Source organism: Podarcis cretensis (genome assembly GCF_951804945.1).
Source record: "Podarcis cretensis genome assembly, chromosome: 6".
Taxonomy (NCBI): domain Eukaryota; kingdom Metazoa; phylum Chordata; class Lepidosauria; order Squamata; family Lacertidae; genus Podarcis; species Podarcis cretensis.
This window is the reverse complement of record NC_137175.1, coordinates 77,566,300-77,591,337: the sequence shown is the minus strand read 5'-3', so window position 1 is coordinate 77,591,337 and position 25,038 is coordinate 77,566,300. Positions and strand designations below refer to the sequence as shown.

General features: G+C 44.5%; 1 protein-coding gene and 1 long non-coding RNA gene across 7 annotated transcripts in view; both read right to left on the bottom strand.

The window, feature by feature from the left end:
• The window catches only part of ALG14 (ALG14 UDP-N-acetylglucosaminyltransferase subunit), a 61,474-nt gene extending 40,557 nt beyond the window's left edge, over positions 1–20,917 (bottom strand). For 5 of the 6 annotated variants that reach the window (XM_079981764.1, XM_079981765.1, XM_079981766.1 and 2 more), the window contains exons 1-2: positions 13,316–13,527; positions 4,924–5,075 (exon numbers count right to left, since the gene is read on the bottom strand). In XM_079981764.1, the coding sequence (XP_079837890.1) occupies positions 4,924–5,075; positions 13,316–13,457 (294 nt within the window). In that variant the 5' untranslated portion in view covers positions 13,458–13,527. Of the gene's footprint in view, positions 1–4,923; positions 5,076–13,315; positions 13,528–20,734 lie in introns of those variants that run through there. The other variant, XM_079981767.1, reaches the window with a different exon arrangement.
• The window catches only part of LOC307219021, a 198,083-nt gene that overhangs the window by 26,360 nt on the left and 146,685 nt on the right, over positions 1–25,038 (bottom strand). The window lies entirely within an intron of this gene.

Genomic DNA, 25,038 nt, shown 5'->3' with positions numbered 1-25,038 from the left:
CCTCCTTACACCCAACAAGGAAGACTTTAGAAGCTTTTGCTTTTGCTTAGTGTGTCTATCAAACTCTAACCTATAGTTACTCTTTTCTACGGTTGGTTGAAAAAAGCCAGCCTAAACTATGGTCTGAGCCGGCTTGCTTCAGCTAACCACAGCTAAGATTAACCAGTTTGTCCAGGCTTAAAAATTTCTATACCAAATGAAGAAAAACATAGGGCACAGAAAAAAGTAATAACAAAACTGCATCCATAAAAAAAATACATTGCAAATGGATAGATTAAATTAATACAGGAATGTAGCTGTGTGACCCCGTCAAGGAAGGCCTGGACAAACAGGTGAGATTTCAGCTGCCTCTTAAATGCCAATACTGTAGGTGCTGGCCTGATGCTCACCGGAGAAAGCCTGCAAAGGGCAGGTCCTGCCACACTAAAGGCTGTGGTCTTAGCAGACGTAAGACCAACCCTGGAAGCATATGGCACTACTTAGGGGTATCTCTCTTGAGCTTCAAAGTGACCCAGCAGGACTGTAACAAGCAGGCATTCCCAAAGGTCCCAAGTCATTCAGGGCTTGATGACATGCGAATAGCAAAACTTTAGAATTAAGTCTTGTAGCATACTGGCACCCAGGGCAACTATTTCAGCACAGGATTTATGTGCTGTTGATAGGGCGCCTCCTCCAACAGCCAGGCTGTAGCATTCTGCACTACCTGTAGCTTCCTGGACCAACCTTAAGGGGAGTCCTACATAGAGCGCACTGCCGTAATCCAATCAGGGGGTTACTAATGCCTAGACTACTATAGCTAAGGTATTTTGATCCAGGAATGGCTGCAGCTGTCACACCAGTTGATCTGGCAGAAGGTAGTGTGGCACACTGGTTAGGGTGCTGGACTAGGACCTGGGAGGCCAGGGTTCAAATCCCCACTTGGCCATGAAGCTCTCAGGGTGACCTTGGGCCGGTCACCACCTCGTGCCCTAAGCTACCTCACAGGTAGGTTCCATCTTCAAAGAAACTGCCTTTTTTTTTTAAGTCATCAAAAAATGGAAGATGCCTTGGCTGCTAGTGCTCATTCGCACCCGAAGCTGTTTTGTTGTTTTCATCTTGCATGTGCTAAGAATGTTGAATCCTTCATCTTTGGAATGTCTTGTCCAAACAGAAAACACGAGCAGGAATTTTTAGTGACGTTGGTGAGAAAAATGCTGCGAAGCCCACAGCCATAAGGAGGCCATCCCAACCTGTTTTATGTGGGTGAGATGTGGTGGTGCGATTTACCCCAGTGGGTTTATTTTAGCTCATTTTTACATTTTTTTAAATATAATTTTTAAATCTGTTGCCCACAACAGTTCCTTAAGAGAAGCAGCAGACCACATGCAAGGATCGACTCCCTGCCCTGAACAAATTACCAGTTCTATAGCTTTGTGTCAGCAATGGCTGGATTTGTGTGTAGCTCCCCCTCGTTGTGAACCTCTCCAGGAGGCAGCTTCTCAGCCTTGGGGATCCTGCCATTCCTCATCCATGCCTTGGGGATCCTGCCACTCCTGCTGACTACAGGATTCCCCTGGAAAGGGTATAGGTAGGCATCTTGTTCCACTTAAGCCTTGTTCAAGCAACAAGGCTTGCCTATGCTCCAATGCCTTCCTGTATCCTTGGATTCCTCAGAGAACCTCTCCTGGTGCCAACTTAAATAAATAACTTTATTTGAACTGAAGTTTTATGCAGCTTAATCTTAAAAACCTCTAAGTAGACTTTGTCAGCTTTTCAGCACCAGGGTGAATGTTTCTATTCTCCCAGGCTATGGACAGAACTAATGGTCTGGCTGTTTGTTTGTTTGTTTGTTTTATGGTGCTCATTCTCATGTTAGGCTAAGTGGTTATGGACGCTTCTATTTTGTATGTTCTTGTTTTTGCAAATTGCTTTGGAACTTCTTTTTGGTTGTATGAAGCAATGTGTAAATCAAACGGAAGAAACTAAACTGAGGAAGTCCCACTGTATTCCGTGGAGTTCATTCTTAATAATAATAATAATAAGATGAAGAAGAAGAAGAAGAAGAGGAGGAGGAGGAGTTTGGATTTGATATCCTACTTTATCACTACCCTAAGGAATTTCAAAGCGGCTAACAATCTCCTTTCCCTTCCTCCCCCACAACAAACACTCTGTGAGGTGAGTGAGGCTAAGAGGCTTCAGAGAAGTGTGACTAGCCCAAGGTCACCCAGCAGCTGTATGTGGAGGAGCAGAGAGGCGAATCCGGTTCACCAGATTACAAGTCCACTGCTCTTAACCACTACACCACACGTGTGTAGGGTTGCAGTCTTACAGGGCAAGCCTATATATGTCTACTCAGATTAAAGTCCTATTGAGTTCAATGAGACTTACTCCCACATGAGTGTAATAGGACTGCATCCTTAACTGGTTGGTGGTGCAGTCCTGTACCTGCTTCCCTGGGAACAAAACCCACTGAACTCAATGGGACTTAACTTCAGTGTAGATGTGCACAGAAGTGCACCATAAACCTCACAGAAGGGACCACAAGGGTCATCTAGCCCAACCCCCTGCAATGCAAGAATCTTTTGCCCAATGCGGAACTTAATCCACGGCCCTGAGATCGAGAGTCTTCTGCTCTACCAACTGAGATACCAGGGCAGATATGTATAACCACTATGATTTCTTTAATCAAGTGGAAGACCTTATATAAATTCAGATGAACAACATTTTGAAATCTACTTTTTATTCCATTTCATCATTTCCCCTGATAATATTGCTTGTTCTACAGGGATGGGGGCTAAATTCCTTCTTCCAGTTTCACGGAGGAGAGTACAAGCACTCAAACGAAAAAGAAAGAAAGAAAGAAAGAAAGAAAGAAAGAAAGAAAGAAAGATATGCCCTCCGAGTAGGAACAAAAATTCTGCCTCAGAGATCTGAGACAGAACAGTGATGTGGTTCAACGACTTGAGTTCTCAGCCGAGTCATAACCCTTAGAACTTGATAGGTACTAGATCAGACGACAACACCCCCCCCCCTGCAAAAAAAGCAATCTCATATTGTAATAAATGTTACAAAGTTAAAGACACTTTAGTGGAGATAAGCCCAACCCTGAAACCTCAACCCAAAATAAAACAAAACACGGCATAGAAGCATGTTAACAATAACAAAATTTAAAAGCTTCAGAAGCAGGTCCAACTGAAACAAAGTTTTCGTTTTCCTGAGTTTGGGTTACACAGAACTTGTTAAGATACTTAAAAGGAAACAGATGTATGTTGACATGCATTTATAAAAGATCCTATCAGATGCCACCTTTCTTTCTGGTACTTTTGTTAATAATTGCATGTAGCAAGAGATTAAAGAGAAATATTTCTTTGTGTTGTTTTCCCTGCCCCTCCCCCACCCACAGTTTGTCTTCATTGTGCAAGATGTGCTGGGAATTGGCTATTTCCCATGCTGAACTGATTATAACAGAGTTGCTGGCTAAGCTGTAGTGAGGAAAAGCTTGACCATGTTTCATACATGTGCTGAAGTCACATACAGAGCTAGGAAAGGGCATGTAACATCCCGAGCATCTTAAAAAGCAGAGACATCGCCTTGCCAACAAAGGTCCGTATAGTTAAAGCTATGGTTTTCCCAGTAGTGATGTATGGAAGTGAGAGCTGGACCATAAAGAAAGCTGATCACCAAAGAATTGATGCTTTTGAATTATAGTGCTGGAGGAGACTCTTGAGAGTCCCATGGACTGCAAGAAGATCAAACCTATCCATTCTTAAGGAAATCCGCCCTGAGTGCTCACTGGAAGGACAGATCCTGAAGCTGAGGCTCCAATACTTTGGCCACCTCATGAGAAGAGATGATTCCCTGGAAAAGACCCTGATGCTGGGAAAGATGGAGGGCACAAGGAGAAGGGGACGACAGAGGACGAGATGGCTGGACAGTGTTCTCGAAGCTACCAGCATGAGTTTGACCATGCTGCAGGAGGCAGTGGAAGACAGTAGGGACTGGCGTGCTCTGGTCCATGGGTCACGAAGAGTCGGACACGACTAAACGACTAAACAACAACAAACATCCCGAGCCTACTAGGGCTTGTTAGGCAAGCACACCAAGGGTTTAGGATGCGGCTACCAGCAGCTATGCCAGCACAAAGCATGGCCTTGTCTGGTGCTGCAGCTGCAGTGTAGTAGAACTGCAGGCAGATGTGCTTGCGCAAATGGCATTGGCAGATGTGCCACATTTTTCACTCTACTCAATGGACAGAAGACCCTTATTGATATGAAATCCTTCTCAGGTACAGGGAAACAGAGTTCATACGTTTAGATCACTTTTACCACTGGTTCTTAAACCTGCAGTCCATTGATGACCAATGATCCCTCATGCATTTTCAGGCGGCTCCTAAACTGTCAATGGAAAGAGAAAGAAAGGCTGGAGGTCTCTTTAAACTTTCTGCCACATCCTGAAGATAGGCAAGCCCTTTTTTCTGGGAAACGTACAAACTGAAAAATGAAAAGCAACTTGTCTTTTCAAGCAGACATTTTAAAAAGAAACCTTTGACTGTGTGCACATTTCTCCCTTGTGTACAAGAATTATTATTATTATTAATGAGAACAAACAGTAATTGATTATAATCCCCAATTCAATACATGCTTATTTGGAAATGCCTTGCTGGTTTCAGCGAGGGATTATCTTAAAAGCAGGGGTGGCTAATCTTTTTTGGCCTGAGTGAAAGCCACATTCACCCTTGGCTAACTTTTGGGTTTGTGAGTAAAAGGTAAGATTCAATAAAGATAAAAGCATAAAGAGGCAATTCAGCAGGATAAATTGAGAAGCAAAGTGCTCGGAGCTACAGATATGGAGCCCAATGAAAATCATGCTGATAAGCGATTTAAGTCACCATTTCGGCACGTGAAATATAAACAAACAGTTATCAATAAAGATGCAACAACTTACCAAGGAACTGGAGGCGGTTTCAGCTCTTTGTTGTTCAAAAGAACGGATTTTTTCTTCACTCATTTTGTCTGAATCAGCCAAAACATAATGTCTAGGAGAGTATGTCTGGGACAGGCTACTAAGTAACCTCAAGATTTCTGTAGTGTGCCCGCCTGAAAAACACAAAAGCGAAGGTGGCTTGTGAGAGATCAGCGAACTGCAAGACTCTGATGACTGCAGCATCAACTGGAGACTGATGTGTGTTGATGACTGAGCCGGTAAAGATCAAACCCCATAGAGATAACTTTCATGTCATATCAAAGCACAATGCTTTTCATTTCAGACATTTCACATTTCCCCCTCTCAGTCAACTAATGTCTGAACTGCCAAATGTTTTCCATATGTATGTACTCCAACTCTAGTTCATTTCTGTTTTGTTAAAAGTTACGTTTACATGGCCAGTGGGTTTGGGCCTTCCTAAAAGAAAAATCATATACCGTATTTTTTCGCCCTATAGGACGCACTTTTCCCCCTCCAAAAATGAAGGGGAAATGTGTGTGCGTCCTATGGGGCGAATGCAGGCTTCAGGAAGCTATCCGCTAGCCGTGGGAGAGCTGCGTGAAGTTGCACACCCCAAGCTTTGGGCTTCGCGCAGCCCTCCGCTAGCCGTGGGAGAGCTGTGCGAAGTCATGCAGCTCTCCCACGGCTAGCGGAGAGCTTGCCGGCACCCAGAAGCTTGGGGCGCGCTGAGCTCAGCATGCCCCAGGCTTCGGGCTTTGCGCAGCTCTACGCTAGCCGTGGGAGAGCTGTGCGACTTCATGCAGCTCTCCCACGGCTTGCGGATAGCAGCCTGTTCTGGGGGCTGGGGTTGGGGGAAGCTCGGGCTTCCCCCGCCCCAGCCCCGCACCTGGGGGGGAAATTTTTTTTTCTTTATTTCCCCCCCCCCCAAAAAAAAAACCTAGGTGCGTCCTATGGGCCGGTGCATCCTATGGGGTGAAAAATACGGTATACAACATACTAGAAAATTGTTTTGAGGTTTGCAAACTTCGTTTTCCTACTACTACTACTAATAATAATTTTATTATTTGTACCCCACCCAACTGACTGGGTTTCCTGTGGCAAATTTACATTCTTTGTCTATATTTGCAAGAAGCATTCTACTAATGTGATGCTGCTGTTTGTTTTAGAAGGGAACCAATTATTGGGAATATATTAGGAACCTAAGAAGCTCCTTCATACCAAGTCAGAGAAACTTGGACGCCTTTAAAGGGGGTTGGACAAATTAATGGAGGAAGAGGCTGTCCATGCCTACTAGTTATGATGGCTGTGTACTTTCTCCAGTATCAGAGGTGTTTTGCCTCTGAACATTAGTTCAGAGTGGGGAGATTCCTCTTGCACTCATGTCCAACATCTGGGCTTTCATAGCCATGTGGTTATGGCCACTGTGAGTACAGGATTGGTACTAAATGAGCCTTTTGTGTGATCCAGCAGGGCTTTCCTTATGCTCTTATGATCGATCCCACTCAGTATTCTCTATGCTGATTGACAGCTGCTCTTGGAGGGTTTCAGAAAGGTCTCTCCTGGTTGTGTCTGGAGGACACTGAGGATTAAATGTGGGACCTTCTGCATGTAGAACATTGAGAAATACCCTTTACCCAGAGGCTGCTGCATTTAATAGTATAGTCATACTGTGCGACACTATTGAGACTAACCAATAGCTTACCCTGCTGCTACGCTGACTCCCTCCACAGAGCCAGCGCTGCGTGGTGGTGGTTAGGTGTCAGACTAGGACCTGGGAGACCAGGGTTCAAATCCTCACTCAGCCTGGGTGACCTAGGGCCAGTCAATGCCTCTCAGCCTAACCTACCTCACAGGGTTGTTGTGGGGATTAACTGAGGAGAACCCTTGTATGCTGTCTTGAGCTCTTTATGAGAAAAAGGTGGGTGTAAAAGCAATAAATAAATAAATATTCCGTGAATAGATAAATGAAGCAGGATTCTCATGCTATTCGTAGTTATCTTGAAGGGAGAACTTCAGCAAGGTGCAGCTTTCTCATCAAAGGCCTACGACAGCAGGAGACGCAAGTGGAAAAATATTCACCTATATAGCAATTAGATGAACCGCTGTGCATGGGTCTGGCTACCCAATTTACATCCTTTAAACTCAAGACTCTGTAGTCACACGGCCCCTTCATCCTCTGGCAGAGAGTAAGACATGCCATGAGTTCACCCACCTTGGTGTAGGCTTGGCCCATGAGATTTTGCTGCCTGAGATGATGGACAAGGTGACACCTCCCCACCCCCCACAGAAGCCATTCAGTTGGCTGTTCCACAGTATCCTCCACACCAGGCTAATTTGGGGAGCACAGGGCAAACTCTATGGTATACACAAATAAGAAGCTGCCTCATACACTTACTGGCAGCCAGACTCCAGGATTTTAGACTGGGTCTCTACCAGCCCTACCTGGAGATTCCAGGGATAGAACCTAGGACATGGGTAGGCAAACTAAGGCCCGGGGGCCGGATCCAGCCCAATTGCCTTCTAAATCCGGCCTGCGGACAGTCCAGGAATCAGCATGTTTTTACATGAGTAGAATGTGTCCTTTTATTTAAAATGCATCTCTGGGTTATTTGTGGGGCCTGCCTAGTGTTTTTACATGAGTAGAATGTGTGCTTTTATTTAAAATGCATCTCTGGGTTATTTGTGGGGCATAGGAATTTGCTCATTTATTTTTTTCAAAATCTAGTCCGGCCCCCCACAAGGTCTGAGGAACAGTGGACTGCTGAAAGTTTGCTGACCCCTGATCTAGGACCTTCTTTATGTAAAGCAGATGCTCTACCATCAAGCTGTGGCCCTTCCCAAAAGCTATCCTCTCACACCTTGCTGCTGCACACTCACAATTCATTCATTTATTTCATAAAATATATACACTGCTTGTTTTTTGTTTTCAAAACCCACAAACAAACCTGAAAGTGATTTTTTTAAATAAAAAGCTGCTTCCTGATGTGGTCATCTCATGTGACATTTTGATTTGTAAATTAATTAGCATTTTAATTTTCTGTCATGGGCAACTATGTGCTTTGGACCATCTCTGTAGCACCTACTCTTTATATAAGGAACAGCACATACTTTAAAAGCATATTATGACAGCTCCATGGGACATAAAGAAACATCCCTATTTCAGAGCAGATATTATTATCGTATTGACTGAGATGAGCCTGCGCTTCGCCTGCAAGTGTTCACCCGTGCATCAAATGCAGCTTGGTGCCAGCCATCCGCCACGAGGCTTACGCTACAGGGCAAAGGACTTCAAGGTGGTGGGACATCTGCATTCATAAACATGCAGCTGTCACAAATGCTGCACATTACAAATGCCGCATACAACTCCTGTGTTACAACAGCTAAGCTGGCTAATGGTCTGTTTCTGTGCACTGTTCAATGTGCTGGTTATGACTTACAAAGTCCTATATGGCTTAGGTCCTACTTAACTGAGATTGTGTTCCCTCCTACAAACCTGCCCGAGTTCTGAGATATTCCGGGGAGGCAGGAGGACTCTCCTGTGTGGGTGTCTGAGGGCCCTGCTCCTTCCTGCCACTCACCATCTGGCCCGGGGCGGGGCCTGAAGCCCCATAAGGACTGCTGTGCTCTGCTGCCCAGGAGGACTCTCCTGCGTGGGTGTCTGAGGGCCCTGCTCCTTCCTGCCACTCACCATCTGGCCCGGGGCGGGGCCTGAAGCCCCATAAGGACTGCTGTGCTCTGCTGCCCAGGAGGACTCTCCTGCGTGGGTGTCTGAGGGCCCTGCTCCTTCCTGCCACTCACCATCTGGCCCGGGGCGGGGCCTGAAGCCCCATAAGGACTGCTGTGCTCTGCTGCCCAGGAGGACTCTCCTGCGTGGGTGTCTGAGGGCCCTGCTCCTTCCTGCCACTCACCATCTGGCCTGGGGCGGGGCCTGAAGCCCCATAAGGACTGCTGTGCTCTGCTGCCCAGGAGGACTCTCCTGCGTGGGTGTCTGAGGGCCCTGCTCCTTCCTGCCACTCACCATCTGGCCTGGGGCGGGGCCTGAAGCCCCATAAGGACTGCTGTGCTCTGCTGCCCAGGAGGACTCTCCTGCGTGGGTGTCTGAGGGCCCTGCTCCTTCCTGCCACTCACCATCTGGCCCGGGGCGGGGCCTGAAGCCCCATAAGGACTGCTGTGCTCTGCTGCCCAGGAGGACTCTCCTGCGTGGGTGTCTGAGGGCCCTGCTCCTTCCTGCCACTCACCATCTGGCCTAGGGCGGGGCCTGACAGGCCTGACAGGGACGATTGCTGCCACTGCTGCTGCGGCCCAGGGGGATCCGGAGGGGTGCAGAGTTCTTTTTAAAATGTTTTAAAATTTTCCTTTTCCTTTTTATTTCTTTATTATTATTATTATTGTCATTATTATTACTGTATATGCAGGGATGGGGTGGGGGTGGGATGGATGTTTAGTTGGGAATTTGTTTTGATTTTGATGGATTTGTAATTTTTGGAGTTTTTTATTTGTATTGTTTTTTGTTTTTTGGGGTTTCTTTTTTGTTTTGTTTTCATTGTTTTAAGGTCTTATTTTGTTCTTAAGGGGAGGGGTCAGGGCTGCCGGGGAGTGTGTCCCAGCCAACAAAATGGCTGTGGCATGTTCCACAGGGGGGGATGCGTTGGGACAACCGATCTCAGTGATCTCGGGTAGGAGGAGGAGTTACGCTAAGACCAGACCATGTCATTACAGAGGAGGCAGGTTTAGTCGTTGTCTGAGGACTATCCCTGCCTCCAGGTCTGGTCCTGACCAGATGGATACTAGAATCAGCAAGGGATACCCACATGACCTGAAGGTGCTGCTGTGCAATGCCAGGTCAATGATTCATAAGACCACTGCCATCCATGACCTGATCATGGATGGGGGATTTGACCTGGCATGTGTAACAGAGACTTGGTTGAATGAAGCGGACGGGCCTGTTCTTGCTGCTGCTTGTCCACCAGGTTTCTCTTACGCACAGCAACCCAGGCCTTGTGGGCGGGGAGGGGGGGTTGCAGTGATTTTTAGGAAGTCATTAGTTTGCACCAGGCGTCCTATTGGGAAGACCCAGTTCTCTGAGTGCATGTTCTGGAAGTTGGGCAATAGGGGCAGTACAGGATTCCTTTTGGTGTACCGACCTCCCCGCTGCACCAAGGATTCCCTGCCCGAGCTGCTTCAGGTCGTGGCGGATGTTCTCCTGGAGACACCTAGTTTGGTTGTCCTAGGGGATTTTAATATCCATGCCGACACGACCTTACAAGGGGCCGCTCGGGACTTCATGGAAAGCATGGCCTCCATGGGGCTGTCCCTGAATAAGTTTGGCCCAACCCATAGCCGCGGACATGCCTTGGACCTGGTGTTTACCTCTACGGATGTTGGTGACCTGACACTAACTAAAAGTGAAACAAAAGAAGTGCCATGGTCAGATCACTTCCTGGTGCAACTGGACTTCTCCGTGACCCTTCCCCTCTGCAGGGAGGTGGGACCGATTCGGATGGTCCGCCCCCGCCACTTAATGGATCCAAATGGTTTCCAGAGAGTGGTAGGGGATGCTTTATCCCATGTTGATGGCCTTTCAGCTGATTCCCTGGTGGCCCGCTGGAATGTGGAGTTAACCAGGGCTATTGACTGTTTGGCTCCGAAGCGCCCTCTCCGATTGCATGGAGCCCGGAGAGCCCCGTGGTTTTCCACGGATCTGAGGGCAATGAAACAATCGTTGAGACGGCTAGAGCGCCGGTGGCGGATAACTCATTCTGAAGCTGACCGGACACAGGTTAGAGCTCAATGTCGAGCCTACCAAGTGGCGGTAGCGACGGCGAAGAAGACTTTCTTCACCGCCTCTATTGCATCTGCAGAAAACAGCAGCAGGAGACTTTTTCAGGTGGTCCGCAATTTAGCGGAACCACCTGCTACATCAGGGCCCAGTACGGGCCACATGATCTCCTGCAATGATTTTGCAAAGTTTTTTGCAGATAAAGTCGCTCAGATTCGGGAAGAGGTAGACGCCACCGTGGGAGCAGGGCCGGGGCGGGAGAGTGCTAGAGTCCTGTCTAGTCAAATTGCATGGGATCAATTCCAATCTGTTACCTCCGAGGATGTGGACAGGCTGCTTGGACGAGTGAAACCAACCACCTGTCTCCTTGATCCGTGCCCATCCTGGCTTATAAAAGCTAGCCGGGAAGGACTGGGTGATGGGCTTCGTGGGGTGGTGAATGCTTCCCTCCGTGAGGGAGCCTTCCCAGACCCGCTGAAAGAGGCGGTTATCAAACCACTTCTTAAAAAACCATCTTTAGATGTGGCAACGATGGCCAGCTATTGCCCAGTCTCAAATCTTCCATTCTTGGGCAAGGTCATTGAGCGAGTGGTTGCTGAACAACTCCAGGCACGCCTGGAAGAAGCGGACCATTTGGATCCCTTCCAGTCGGGATTCAGGCCTCATCATGGGACTGAAACTGCCTTGGTCGCACTGGTTGATGATCTCCGGCGGGCTAGGGACAAAGGTGAGAGCTGTTTCCTAGTTCTGCTGGATCTCTCAGCGGCGTTTGATACCATCGACCATAACATCCTTCTGGACCGTCTTGAGGGGCTGGGAGCTGGGGGCACTGTCCTACAGTGGTTCCGCTCCTTCCTCCTGGGCCGTGTTCAGAAAGTGGTGGTGGGGGATGAGTGTTCAGACCCCTGGGCTCTCACTTGTGGGGTGCCTCAGGGTTCTGTCCTCTCCCCCATGCTTTTCAACATTTACATGCAGCCGCTGGGAGAGATCATCAGGGGGTTTGGGCTGGGTGTTCATCAGTATGCGGATGATACCCAGCTCTACCTCTCTTTCAAATCAGAACCAGTGAAGGCGGTGAAGGTCCTGTGTGAGTGTCTGGAGGCGGTTGGAGGATGGATGGCGGCTAACAGATTGAGATTGAATCCTGACAAGACAGAAGTACTGTTTCTGGGGGACAGGAGGCGGGCAGGTGTGGAGGACTCCCTGGTCCTGAATGGGGTAACTGTGCCCCTGAAGGACCAGGTGCGCAGCCTGGGAGTCATTTTGGACTCACAGCTGTCCATGGAGGCACAGGTTAAATCCGTGTCCAGGGCAGCTGTGTACCAGCTCCATCTGGTACGCAGGCTGAGACCCTATCTGCCTGTGGACTGCCTCGCCAGAGTGGTGCATGCTCTGGTTATCTCCCGCTTGGATTACTGCAATGCACTCTACGTGGGGCTACCTTTGAAGGTGACCCGGAAACTACAACTAATCCAGAACGCAGCAGCCAGACTGGTGACAGGGAGCGGCCACCGAGACCATATAACACCGGTCTTGAAAGACCTACATTGGCTCCCAGTACGTTTCCGAGCACAATTCAAAGTGTTGGTGCTGACCTTTAAAGCCCTAAACGGCCTCGGTCCAGTATACCTGAAGGAGCGTCTCCACCCCCATCGTTCTACCCGGACACTGAGGTCCAGCACCAAGGGCCTTCTGGCGGTTCCCTCACTGCGAGAAGCCAAGTTACAGGGAACCAGGCAGAGGGCCTTTTCGGTAGTGGCGCCCTCCTTGTGGAATGCCCTCCCACCAGATGTCAAAGAGAACAACAACTACCAGACTTTTAGAAGACATCTGAAGGCAGCCCTGTTCAGGGATGCTTTTAATGTTTGATGTATCATAGTATTTTAATATTCTTTTGGAAGCCGCCCAGAGTGGCTGGGGAGGCCCAGCCAGATGGGCGGGGTATAAATAATAAATTATTATTATTATTATTATTATTATTATTATTATTATTTCTCTCAGTCCCGCCACTCTCACAGGCATGCTTGGTAGCGGTGTGGTATAAGGCCTTCTTTGTGCCTGCTCCAGGACAACTTTGGAACTCCTTGCCTAGAGAAGCTAGACTAGCTCCCTCTATCCTTATATTATATTATATTATAATGCTTGGTTGTTGTTTTTAATGTTTATTTCCGCTGTAAGCTGCCTTGAGTCTCTGTCTGGGGAAAATGCGGAATAAATTAATTTAATAATAATAATAATAATAATAATAATAATAATAATATAGCCGCAATGCACGTGGCGCCAGCATTTGTTCTCAACAGCAGCGAGAACAGTTCTGTAAGATGCTTTCCGGCTTTGCATCCCCCTCAGCTAAAACTAGTCATTTTAGCTGGTCGACTTATAAATTGATTCGAGGCTCCACACGGTGGTTCCCCGAAACTAAATGAACCTCAGATCCATGCAAACCTCTGTCCGCTGTATGAACTACAGATCCCAGGATGCCTCGCGCCAAAGGACGCTGTGAGGGGGGGAAAGCTTGCCGCTGTGCTTGCTGGGTATTGTAGTCCGGGTGGACTAGGCCACGCTTTGCTATACAAAGCGCGGAGCGGGAAAACTCCGCCGTCTTTTTCTTACCAGAACCGGCCACCACCAGGAGGCTGACGGCAGCATTACGCGGGACGTGCGCTCGCCTCGTTCGGAAGAACCGCGCGGCGAAGAGAAACGGCAAGAGCAAAAGGAAAGCTGCGATGCCCAGAGTCACCCAGGAGGATTCCATGGGGAAGACAGTAGCTAGGGCGGCGGACTACGGGAGCCGAAGCAGCTCAAAAATATTTAATCGTCGCCTTGCCACCTGTTTTCTTTTGGTTTTTTCTCCAGGCAGCGCCTGTAGGTAGATGCAGATGGTGTTTATTTCAAAAGGGAACGTTTCCTGGAACTAGCAAGCTTTTCCATTTTCGAAACAGGAATGTTTAGGAATGTGTAGGGTGAGAATTGTACTGTCCATAGTTATGCTGATAGTATGTGTTTTAATCACTGCTTTTTTTCCTAGGGGGACGCATACACATAAACTTTTTGTGAATCTTTGTTCTTTTGTCCCGATTTTAACTATAAAATGGTGGAAACAAAATAAAATAAATAAAATTAAATTTAAAAAATCCTTCCAGTAGCACCTTAGAGACCATCTAAGTTAGTTATTGGTATGAGCTTTCGTGTGCATGCACACTTCTTCATGCACATGAAAGCTCATATCAATAACTAACTTAGTTGGTCTCTAAGGTGCTACTGGAAGGAATTTTTAAGAATTTATTTTATTTTATTTCATTTCGACTACGGCAGACCAACACGGCTACCTACCTGTTACTATAAAATGGTGGTTTTCTTGAGTCAAAATGAGAGTACCCCTAAACATTTTTTAAGGAAAAAAGCACTGGTTTTAAAACTTGTTCCTAAATCCTTAAATCTGGAGAGGAAGTTCTGAGTTCAGCAAAAGATATTCTTACCTTTTTGGAAGGAAATTCAGTAAGGAGGACTAGAGAACCTGTGGCCCTCCAGCTGTTTATTTATTTTATTTTCTGTCTCACCTCTTTCTCACTTTTTGTCCTACTTTTTTCCCTCCAAGGCTCTCAAGATGTTGTGCATGGTTCTCTTCCTCCTCATTTAATCCTCACAAAAAATCCTGTGAGGCTGAGAGGCAATGACTGACCCAAGGCCACCCAGTGAGCTTCATGGCCAAGTGGGGATTTGAACTGTGGTCCTCCTGGTCCTAGTCTGACACTCTAACCACTGTTGGACTCCAACTCCCATCAGCCCCAGCCAACATGGCAAATTATTGGGAATGATGGGAGTGTGGTTCATCATAGGTTCCCCACAATTGACAAACACTGCTGCCTATCAATACACGTCTTTACTGTCTCACAGACCTGGTTAAAGTTTAACCTGTGCCCCTTTGCTGTCCTACATCCCTAATGTGTTTTTTTGCTATAGCCTTGTTCACCTTGAATAACAATAATTTCCCATCCTGCTTCTGTCCAAAGACAACAGCCTTATTGCAACATGATCTTCCGCCTTAGGAGTTTCCTTCCCTAGAGTTGGTTTCATGCATCTGGTGAATTAATAAGCTCTTGTCTCCCAAATTTCATGCCACAATAAAGCTTCAGTCCTAAACATACTATGCAGGAAGGGAGTAAAGGGAACAAAGTACTACAGTACAGGGGATCTTACTCCATGTAAATATAAACATTGGGCTGCAGAGTCTCTTAAGATGCCACAAAATTCACTGTTTTTGTGATATCAGGTGATCACAGCTGTTTTCAGGAATTTATGTTTCCATATTGCTCACCTTTCTAAGTAGTGAGTCTAGGCCTTCAGATTGTGGGAGAAGAAGCTCTATTGCCTGCCAGGTATGCAAGTCTGAAAACCGGCCAGGTGACATGTGATGTGATTTTCACAGTCATGGTATTACAAAAGCCAGGAGGTATCATGTTGCAGAATGCAAGCTGTACTTATTAATAATTATGTCAGTGTGCTGTACCTTGATGAAACCAAAGCATATAGTTAATCTGGTCATGGCTCCAGAAATTACCTTTTCACCTTAATGTGGACTCTCAAGACTATTTTTTGTATATTAATTTGTTTTGGGCAAGGGCCCTAAAAATTTGGTTTGAACCTGAAACTCTCCCTTGTCACCATCTGACAAAAATCATACACTGCCAAAGCAGCAGCAGGAAGTTGCCTTTGAAGTACTTTTTCATGACAAAAGAAACCACATTTTTGCATTATGGAACTTTTCAAAAGAAAGCAAAACTTTATATATTAAGTTCATTTTAGCTGTAGCATCCAGATTGGAGGAAAAGCTCTCCTAGAGTCAGTGCTGGATTTACGTATAAGCTAAACAAGCTATAGCTTAGGGCCCCACTCTCTTGGGCCCCCCCCCAAAAAAAATTTAAAGGAAAATACCTGGATGTACATTTCTAAAATATAAGATAAAAAACAAATAAAATAAAACCTACATACAGCAACAGTGGCAACTGACTTTAGATATCTATTAGGTCCACAAATTACCATATAGGATATATTCAATTCAAGTGACAATTTGTTGTTGACAAAGGACAGCTGGACATATAAAGGGCCCCATTACCTTCAGTAGCTTAGGGCCTCATCAAACCTAAGTCCAGCCCTGCCTAGAGTGCATTAAATCAGGTGGAGAACCTTTTTCCTGTGAAGGACCACTGAAGAGTAAACAGGGATTAGTGAGCTGGGAGAGTCGGTGGCAGAGAGAAGTTCAGAATCAGAGGCAGAGGCTGGAGCAGGAGAGTAGGAGGAGGGGGGGCCAAGAGGCAGAGATGAGTCAGGCTGGTGAAGAGTCATGGGTGTCTCCCCCTCCAGCTGCGACAAGCTCCCCTGCCCGCTGGTCTCCCAGAACCACAAGAGGCATGGAGAGTGCGGAGGATAAGTTAGCTTTACATAGGCACAGTCTCGGAGTGTTGGGGGAAACCCTGGAGAAGAGGGGACTTAGGTAGCTGTGGGGAGACAGGGACCTTCAGTCTCAGCAACCACTTCATGGGGACAAGACCTTTTGGAGATGAGTTGCAGATCCTGTTTTTTCTAATAAAGAATCCAACTTGCTCAGTGTGATTTATAGCTGGCTCACTACTGTTGGGTAAAGTGGTTATATTGCATAACTAGGATAGGGATGAGGTCTTTCTATCTGGCTCTGGAGACTCTGCTCAGGCCATACCCTGTCCTAGTACTGCTTTGTCCTAGTACTCTTTGAGTGTTTTTGTATTCCAGGAACATACCATTGAAGTCTGAAAATGCCTCCTGCTTCCTTGGATGGAGAACAAAGAAAAGTGTCTGAATGTGTTTGGAAACTAGCCCAACATACAAAGATACCTTTCGCATCTATTGCTCAGCCTGCTTTTGCTTCTGGCCCTGCCTGCCATGTGCTGCTGAGAAGCCTTACCCAAAAGGGAATGGCTGAAAAAGATTCCCTACCCCTCAACTAAGACTTTGGAATCCAGAATTCAAATCCTGATTCAGCCATGAAGCTTGCTGAATGACTTGGGCCTGTCATTATTTCACTCTAACCTATGTCGCAGGATAAAAAGATGTTGAGCTATGTATGCCACCTTGCAGTACTTAGAGGAAAGGTAAAGGTAAAGGGACCCCTGAGCATTAGGTCCAGTCGCTGACGACTCTGGGGTTCGGCACTCATCTTGCTTTACTGGCCAAGGGAGCCGGTGTACAGCTTTCAGGTCATGTGGCCAGCATGACTAAGCCGCTTCTGGCGAACCAGAGCAGCGCACGGAAACACCGTTTACCATCCCACCGGAGCAGTACCTATTTATCTACTTGCACATTGACATGCTTTTGAACTGCTAGGTTGGCAGGAGCAGGGACCAAGCAATGGGAGCTCACCCTATCGCGGGGATTCAAACTGCCAACCTTCTGGTCGGCAAGCCCTAGGCTCTGTGGTTTAGACCACAGTGCCACCCACATGGAGGTGCCCATTGAGGTGGTCCAAAGACCAGGAATGGAATCATAGCATCCAGAGGATCTTATGAAACAAGGTAGAAGGCCGCATGTTTCCCAACTCAGGATTAAATTAATACCCTTTGGAGGCCATGGTTTTGGAGTGGGGGAAATGGAAGAAACTCCTTGGCATAATGATTCTAGTACGCACTTACTAATAGCCTTTTGGAAGCTGGCATCAAGTGAGATCAGTTCAGCTGTTTCATTGCCAAATGCCTATGGATCTGACTGAGAAAAACTGGAAATAGAATGTGCTGAAAGAGCTTTCCATAACAGACAAGCTGAGTGGCACTGTCTATAGAAGAAAATGCTGCATATGTAGTAATTGAGAGGATTTGCTCATGAAAAAATTCTTTTGTTAGTAATCTGTAGAGTTTGCAAAATTCCATGGAAAAACAATTCTCAATTGCTTTTTAAAGCAGCCAAGAGAAGGGGGGAATCTAGTAGTACCTTAATTTTTTTAATTGAAAGTTCTTTTCTAAGGACTTCCCTCACAAATTTTACAAATGCCATTTCTTAACAACAACAACAACAAAAAGCCCCCAGGTTTTTTTTTAAAAGCACCTTTTCATAAATAAAATACGGTAAGTTTCTGTCTTAACTCACAATTTTGAAAGCTTGCAATATAATAGATAATAATCTTTATGGGGCGGGGGGGAGGGAGAAAGTTTGCAATAAATGGGAACCAACTTAGTGCCCTACATATGTTGTTAGATTCCGATTACCATCCACCCCAGCCATTATGGCCAGTGGTCAGATATTACAAGAGTTGTTGAAAACATGAAAAGCACCACATCGGAGAAGGTGGGGGTACTGATTTACTTCAATAGAGCTAAACCTATAATCCATGCTACCTAGCTCAAAATATTTGCATTTGTTTTAATCTTGCCTGAAGTGATGGGAGGGGTCCTGTTCTTTTCCCCACTGGATATTCCTGAAAAACAGGGTCTAGAAAACTACCGCTGAGTGTCTGACTTGGCTCGGAGTTCATTATGTTGCTACCTGTGGAGCATGTATTGGGTAGTGACCTGAGAAGGGAATACTTTTGCTTCCCTAAGTGGTTCTTTTTTTAAAAAAAATATTTATTGAGATTTTTTAAATACAAAAGTGCAAAAATTATAAACAATAAGACATGTGTCATAACATATTTTCAGAGCTTCTTTGGACTCCCTCACGTCCCCCGCTCCCACTTGCATCATTGTAAAACTTTTTCCAGCAATTTATCAACTTGTTTACACTCTTAAGTCTCATTCATTTAATTTAGTCTAATAATTCTCCAAAAATTTTATATTTTCCTCAATCTCATTTATCAACCAGATTACGTCTAATTTAGTGGTGCTCAATTGTTTATGATCTGGCATCCTTCTTAACATCCAATTAAATTACAATGTTTCTGTAAATAAATCCTAAATTTCTTCCAGTCTTCTTCAACCCTCTCCTCTCCCAGGTCTCGGATTCTGCCGGTCATCTCAGCCAATTCCATATAGTCTATCAGTTACACCTGCCATTCTTCCAGTGTGGGTAGATCTTGGGTTTTCCAGTGCTTAGCGATGAGTATCCTTGCTGCCGTTGTTGCATACAGGAAGAAAGTTCTGTCCTTCTTTATCACCCTCTGACCGACAATACCCAGGAGGAAGGCCTCTGGTTTCTTGGGGAAAGTATACTTAAATACCTTTTTCAGTTCATTATAAATCATTTCCCAGAAAACCTTCACTCTAGGGCAAGTCCACCAGAGGTGAAAAAATGTTCCTTCAGCTTCTTTACACTTCCAACATTTATTATCAGACACATGGTATATCTTTGCAAGCTTGACTGGGGTCATGTACCATCTATATATCATTTTCATTACATTTTCCTTCAAAGCATTACATGCAGTGAAGTTCAACCCAGTGGTCCACAACCTTTCCCAGTCCTCAAACATAATGTTGTACCCAATATCCTGTGCCCACTTTATCATAGCCGATTTAACCATTTCATTTTGTGTGTTCCATTTTAACAGCAAGTTATACATTCTTGAAAGTACCTTAGTCTTAGGTTCTAACAGTTCTGTTTCCAATTTCGGTTCTTACCTCACCTACTAGAAAGCAAAGGCCAATTGATTTAATATACAAAATTAATTGCAGATAACAGTTAATTATTTGAAAATGTAATGGTATTTTAATTTAGTAAACAGTTTGTGGAGACATGATGGAGTGTGTGTATTCTGTGGTCCCTAGGTGACATTGATCCTCGCTGACCATCAGCCATTCTGGCTGGGGTTGCAGGGGGTTGGGAGTTCAACAGCATTTGGTGGGCCACTTGTTTCTCACTCCTGATTTAATAGGATGAGGATGATCCTAGATAAGCCTTGGGCTTGTGCCTCGCTCCTCCTCTGGTTCAGCCATTAGGAGGTTGGAAGCTTTTGCTTTTCATTAACCACAGCTTGCTGTGTCATCTGTATCTGAACAAACTCTGGCAGAAAGACACTTACTTCAAGGTATAGTTTAAGAAGCTGGCTTGTTTCAACATACTGTAGTTAAGATTAATCATAGTTTAGGGTTAATGTAATGTTAAATTGTGGTTAATGCAGAAACTCTCCCAGGAGGAGAGGCACAGCTTGTCCTCATTACATTAAATCATTTTTTTAACTTTATGTGCAAACTGGGCCAATGGATAGAGACAATATTTTTCTCTATCTTATAATACTATTTGGTAACACTGCTTTAAGTTAGTTAGTAGTAGGTTCAGGGTAGGGAAAAGGAAGTGCATCTTCTCAAAGTGGGAATTCTGTAGCACAATATGTGGGGGACTACTAGCTTAAATGACTTTTGATGGAAATTTGATAAATTGATGAAGGATAGCTAATTAACATCTTTTAGCCATGGTAGTTAAGTGAAGACTCCATGTGCAGGCCAGACAGGATAGCTTATCACAAGAAAGTCCCAGACCTCTTACCCTGCTGCTAATATTGAGCACTATACAGCCTCAGAATTAAGAAGTCAAAGTTACATCAACGCTAGGCCATTTCTAATGAATCTTCATTATAACCATGTGAAGTACAACAATTTAGGGCTTGATCACACTTCTGCTTGTCCAGTGTCTAGAAAACGTGGGTCCAAGCAATTTTCCACTGGTCCAGTGCATTCTAGGCACAAGTCTGAGCAGTTTTGCCTTTACCCCAATACTTTCCCCTTGAAAATCTGCTCTTTAGTGCTAAATCAGAACAAATGGCAATCCACAGAAAGCCCAATTGCTGTTTGATCCAATTCAGCTCTACAGACTGGGTTTCCCGGAGGGAAAGCAGCAGGAGAAATGGAGGTGTGAATAAGCCCTTAGGTAAAATAGGTAAAGGTAAAGGAACCCTGGACAGTTAAATCCAGTCAAGGGTGACTATGGGGTGTGGCACTCATCTCGCTTCCAGGTCGAGGGAGCCGGTGTTTGTCCACAGACAGCTTTCTAGGTCATGTGGTTGGCATGACTAAACTGCTTCTGTCACAACAGGACACCGTGATGAGTGCCAGAGTGCATGGAAATGCCATTTACCTTCACGGGTCCCAGCCCCCAAAACAGGAGAAAACAAGCTTGATCCATCTTGCATGTGGCGGCTCTTTGAAGATGGCTGTCATAAAGAACAAAGAAATGGAGGAACAATTACTACAAAACTCCAACATGGGGGAAAAAGGAAAACGTGTCAGTTGCCAATCTAATCTCTATGTTTACGCCAACTTTTTTTTTTATTTTAAAAAACCAACTTTTCGTAACATACTTGTGAAAACAAGTTAATGAATGAATTGATTTATTTCGGTCATTGACGAGAATGGAAAACAGTTAAAGAACTCACTCACCTGTTCCTAAAACAAAAAAGAAATTGCACTGGGCCCTGCAATATCAGGTCAATGCATGTCGTGGGTGGACCAAGCCTCATATCCAACTCCTGGTTCCAAAATTGGATTCACACTGTGTCCTTACATAGAGAACATACTGTATTACATATTCAACTGATAAGAACAGATACTTTGATATTAGCCAGAAGGCTGAGAAGCAATTATAAATTGCTATTGGATGTGGCATGAATTTTAATATCTGTTTGCTTGCAGAGTTTAAAAAGTGGTATGGATTTCTTGCACCATGTCTGGAACGGTGAGAGTAAAGCACAGGATGTTATGATAACCTGGAAGCAGGTTGGGTGTGGCAGTTGAACAAAATACAAACAAAACATGTAAGGGTTTGTTAAATCCTCAGATTATGGCTATGTGATTATATATTACAGTGTGATGTAATTGCTAGGTTTCTGGGCCTGGCATGTTCTCTCTTGAGAAAAGCAACCTGACCTTATTTTTATTGGGAAGCAAGCAGAAGTGGCAGTGTTGCATTCTGAGAAGTACAGAATAACCACATATTCACAGCAAGGCTTCTGGGAGATTTTGGATACTCTTCAGACTGGAAAATCAGCCCATTATTGAGGTGAGTAGTCATAACTTGGGCTCTTGATGTTCAATTACATGGTTTTAAGCTGAAGTCTGCAAAAACCTGTGTACTTGGGAAGCACAATGTAAAGCTAGACCATAAAATGCTTGGGCAGAGATCACTTTTGGTATCTACAGTATCTGTAGGATTTTCTGACTTCTCTGAGCCTTTATGGAGAAACATAATGCAAAAGAAAAGACAATGCAAATGTGGCATCAATTACCTATCCCTATTTGCAGACTGAAAACAACAAAGTGAATACCAGTTGAATTCACTGGATTGATTTCCTTTCCAGACATGAGATGAGTATGTGGGCATTGGCAATTTCCACTGCCATTTCTGCTGGAATTCTTTGACATCTCTTTATATCATTGGCTACCTTGATATTTATCCACTTCACTATCTGCTGGGGTGTGTTTCTGAGCATGTGCCCATTATTGCATGCTCTTGTACAAAGCTGTTTATAAATGTATCAGTTGTAGAATTACCCAGGAGGGTGGGAGTGAGGGAAATGAGGAAAACGTTGAGATTTCTTTTCAGTTTAGTGCCTTATTGTGTCTCTCTCCTGCTTTTTTTTTTGTTTTAAACCACTGCAAATATATCTCGATTTCCCTTTTATCTAACCTATTTGTATCTGATGCCACTTGAATATGCAGAGGGTGCTGAGGCGTATAAAAAATGCACAAAGGCTTCACTCATCAATCCCCTTCCTGGCCATAGCCTTCAAGAATAATTTATTTATCTAGGCTAGTCTATACCAAAAATGGTCACAGCGTGGTTTACAACAGAAGAAGCAGAAAACCAGCCACCCTGCTTCCAGTAAAAATGCAAACAATTCTAGCATATTATCAGCATTAATATACATATAATACTATATGTATACGATACACCCAAGGTTCCCCAAAGTAACCAGCAAATATAAAGATACAACAGTGCTTATAAATGTACAAAAATACTTATTTATACTTTTGTATGTTTTAAGTTTTTAATTTTCCTTGACTTTATTGCTCCATCTTTTTGTAAATTGTGGTGTGCATCATGGTGTATAAATTTTATTTTATACACACACACACACACACACACACACACAGTGGAACCTTGGTTTTCAAGCGTCTCAGAAGCCGAACAATTCGGAAGCCAAATGCCGAAAACCTGGAATTCCTTCAGTTTCCAAACGCGCCTTGGAAGTCGAACGGCTTTCGAGGCGTGTTTCTCATTTTACCCCATAGAACGTGCTGACAGCCCATTGCACCTCGGTTGTCGGAAGTTAAACAGTCTTTCGGAATGGATTGTGTTTGACAACCGAGGTTCCACTGTAAATATAATATATATAGGTACAGACCATGAGCTGTGTTATTGATAAGAATTATATGATGATGTAAGCAGGTTAACTTGATAAAATGCTTTCTTTATTGGTATGTTCGGTGTTTTCTTGTATTTACCAACACAAGTATTTTCTAATTGATGTAATTCTAAACTTCATGAATGTGTAGACTGCCAGAATACAGATGATTGGTGTATTGAGTCCAGATCAATAAAGCTTTGGTTTGCATTGTTTTCCTTCTACCATTTATTTATTCAGACAAACTCTTCAAGGTAGATAATAAGATATATTAAACATAAAATCATATAAAAGTTACATTAAAAAAAAACCCAAAATACTGCCTAAGAACTAATCAGTAGAAACATTGCTACATTAATCAGAAACATAAAAATTAGATATTGAGGGCAACTCAAAAGCTCTCCAGAAGATGGCCATCTTAGCATGGTGTCCAGAAACCTGGGAGGGAGTTGAACTCTCCTTAAGGCTACGGGATGTAGGCTTGAATAAACATAGTTTCAGTGAAGTTTTGCCAAAGTTTCTTGTGCAAGGTTACCCTTTCCATTTAATAATTTTATACAATTTCCATTACCGAGAAAGTAATGCTGGCAGTATAGGTTATCTGTTTTTTAAAAAATTAATTTACTTTGTGATGTGTGTCTGTGTGTGTGCATGTGCATGCACCTAGAAACAAATTAAAATTCATTCAGTATAGTGACACATTTTGGGTCTGAGAATATTCAAGGCAGGCAGATACCCCTGTGAATCAAAAGGCAAACATATAGTGAGCTGCATTATTTCTAAAAGAGGATGGGGAGACAGCAGTTGTGCATGGAGTGAAAAGTCACTCCAGTTCAGCAAAGGTAACTCATAGTTAACAGTACAGTATTCAGCTCTGATTGTGCAAAGTAGTGTATCTGCCGGGGGCAGGGCAGGAAGCAGCAAATCTAGATCACGCCATGTTTTCATTTGGAATTAAGTTATTTGAGCGTATAAACATTTAAAACTTGCCCTGCTAATTCCAATGCACTTCATTTTCCATATGTTACAGGTATGGGCATACACCTATATATGTAGATAGATATGTAGATATGGGATTCAGACAGACAGACATAGCTGTATAAACAGGTATTATGCTCCATTTATTTTCATGCAGACATGTTGCATTTATTTTGAATTAAAATTACTTTAAAAAAACAAAAAAGACCTAAATTGCAAGATCTCAGATCTTCATTACTATTGTTTGTATTTGGGCAATAATATAGACAAATAAAAGGTAAAGGGACCCCTGATTGTTAGGCCCAGTCGCAGACGACTCTGGGGTTGCGGCGCTCATCTCGTTTTACTGGCCGAGGGAGCCAGCGTACAGCTTCCGGGTCATGTGGCCAGCATGACTAAGCCGCTTCTGGTGAACCAGAGCAGCGCACGGAAACACCGTTTACCTTCTCGCCGGAGCAGTACCTATTTATCTACTTGCACTTTGACGTGCACTGTGGCCTAAACCACAGAGCCTAGGGCTTGCCGATCAGAAGGTTGGCAGTTCAAAGCCCGGCTACAGGGTGAGCTCCCGTTGCTTGGTCCCTGCTCCTGCCAATATAGACCAATACACCCTCCAAATTACAGTTATGCTAAAATCTTGGTTTCTCCGCTATTTGCTACATGCAGCACACACTTCAGCCCCTAAACCAGAAGTTGCAGTTGAGCTCTGTGTGTGAATCTAGCCATTAAGGCTGTAATCCTGTACACACATCCAGATAAATGAACTTAATGGAAATTTCTTCCAAGCAAGGGATGCCTAGGGTTGTGCTACAAATCAATGTTAATAAAAGAGATAGATCTTCCCCTCTCAGCAAACTTACAAAATAGCAGATAGTGAGCTTTAAAATTGCCAAAATAGTTGCCCTAAGCAACACTCTTTACATATTTCACAGATCTGGAGTTCCCAACATGGTGCCCGCAGGCACAATGACGCTCCAGTCACCCTACTTGGTTCCTGTTGAAGTTCCTTCTTCTCCCAATGTTTAATTCGTTTTGGAATTTTACAAGTTTTTCTTCTTGG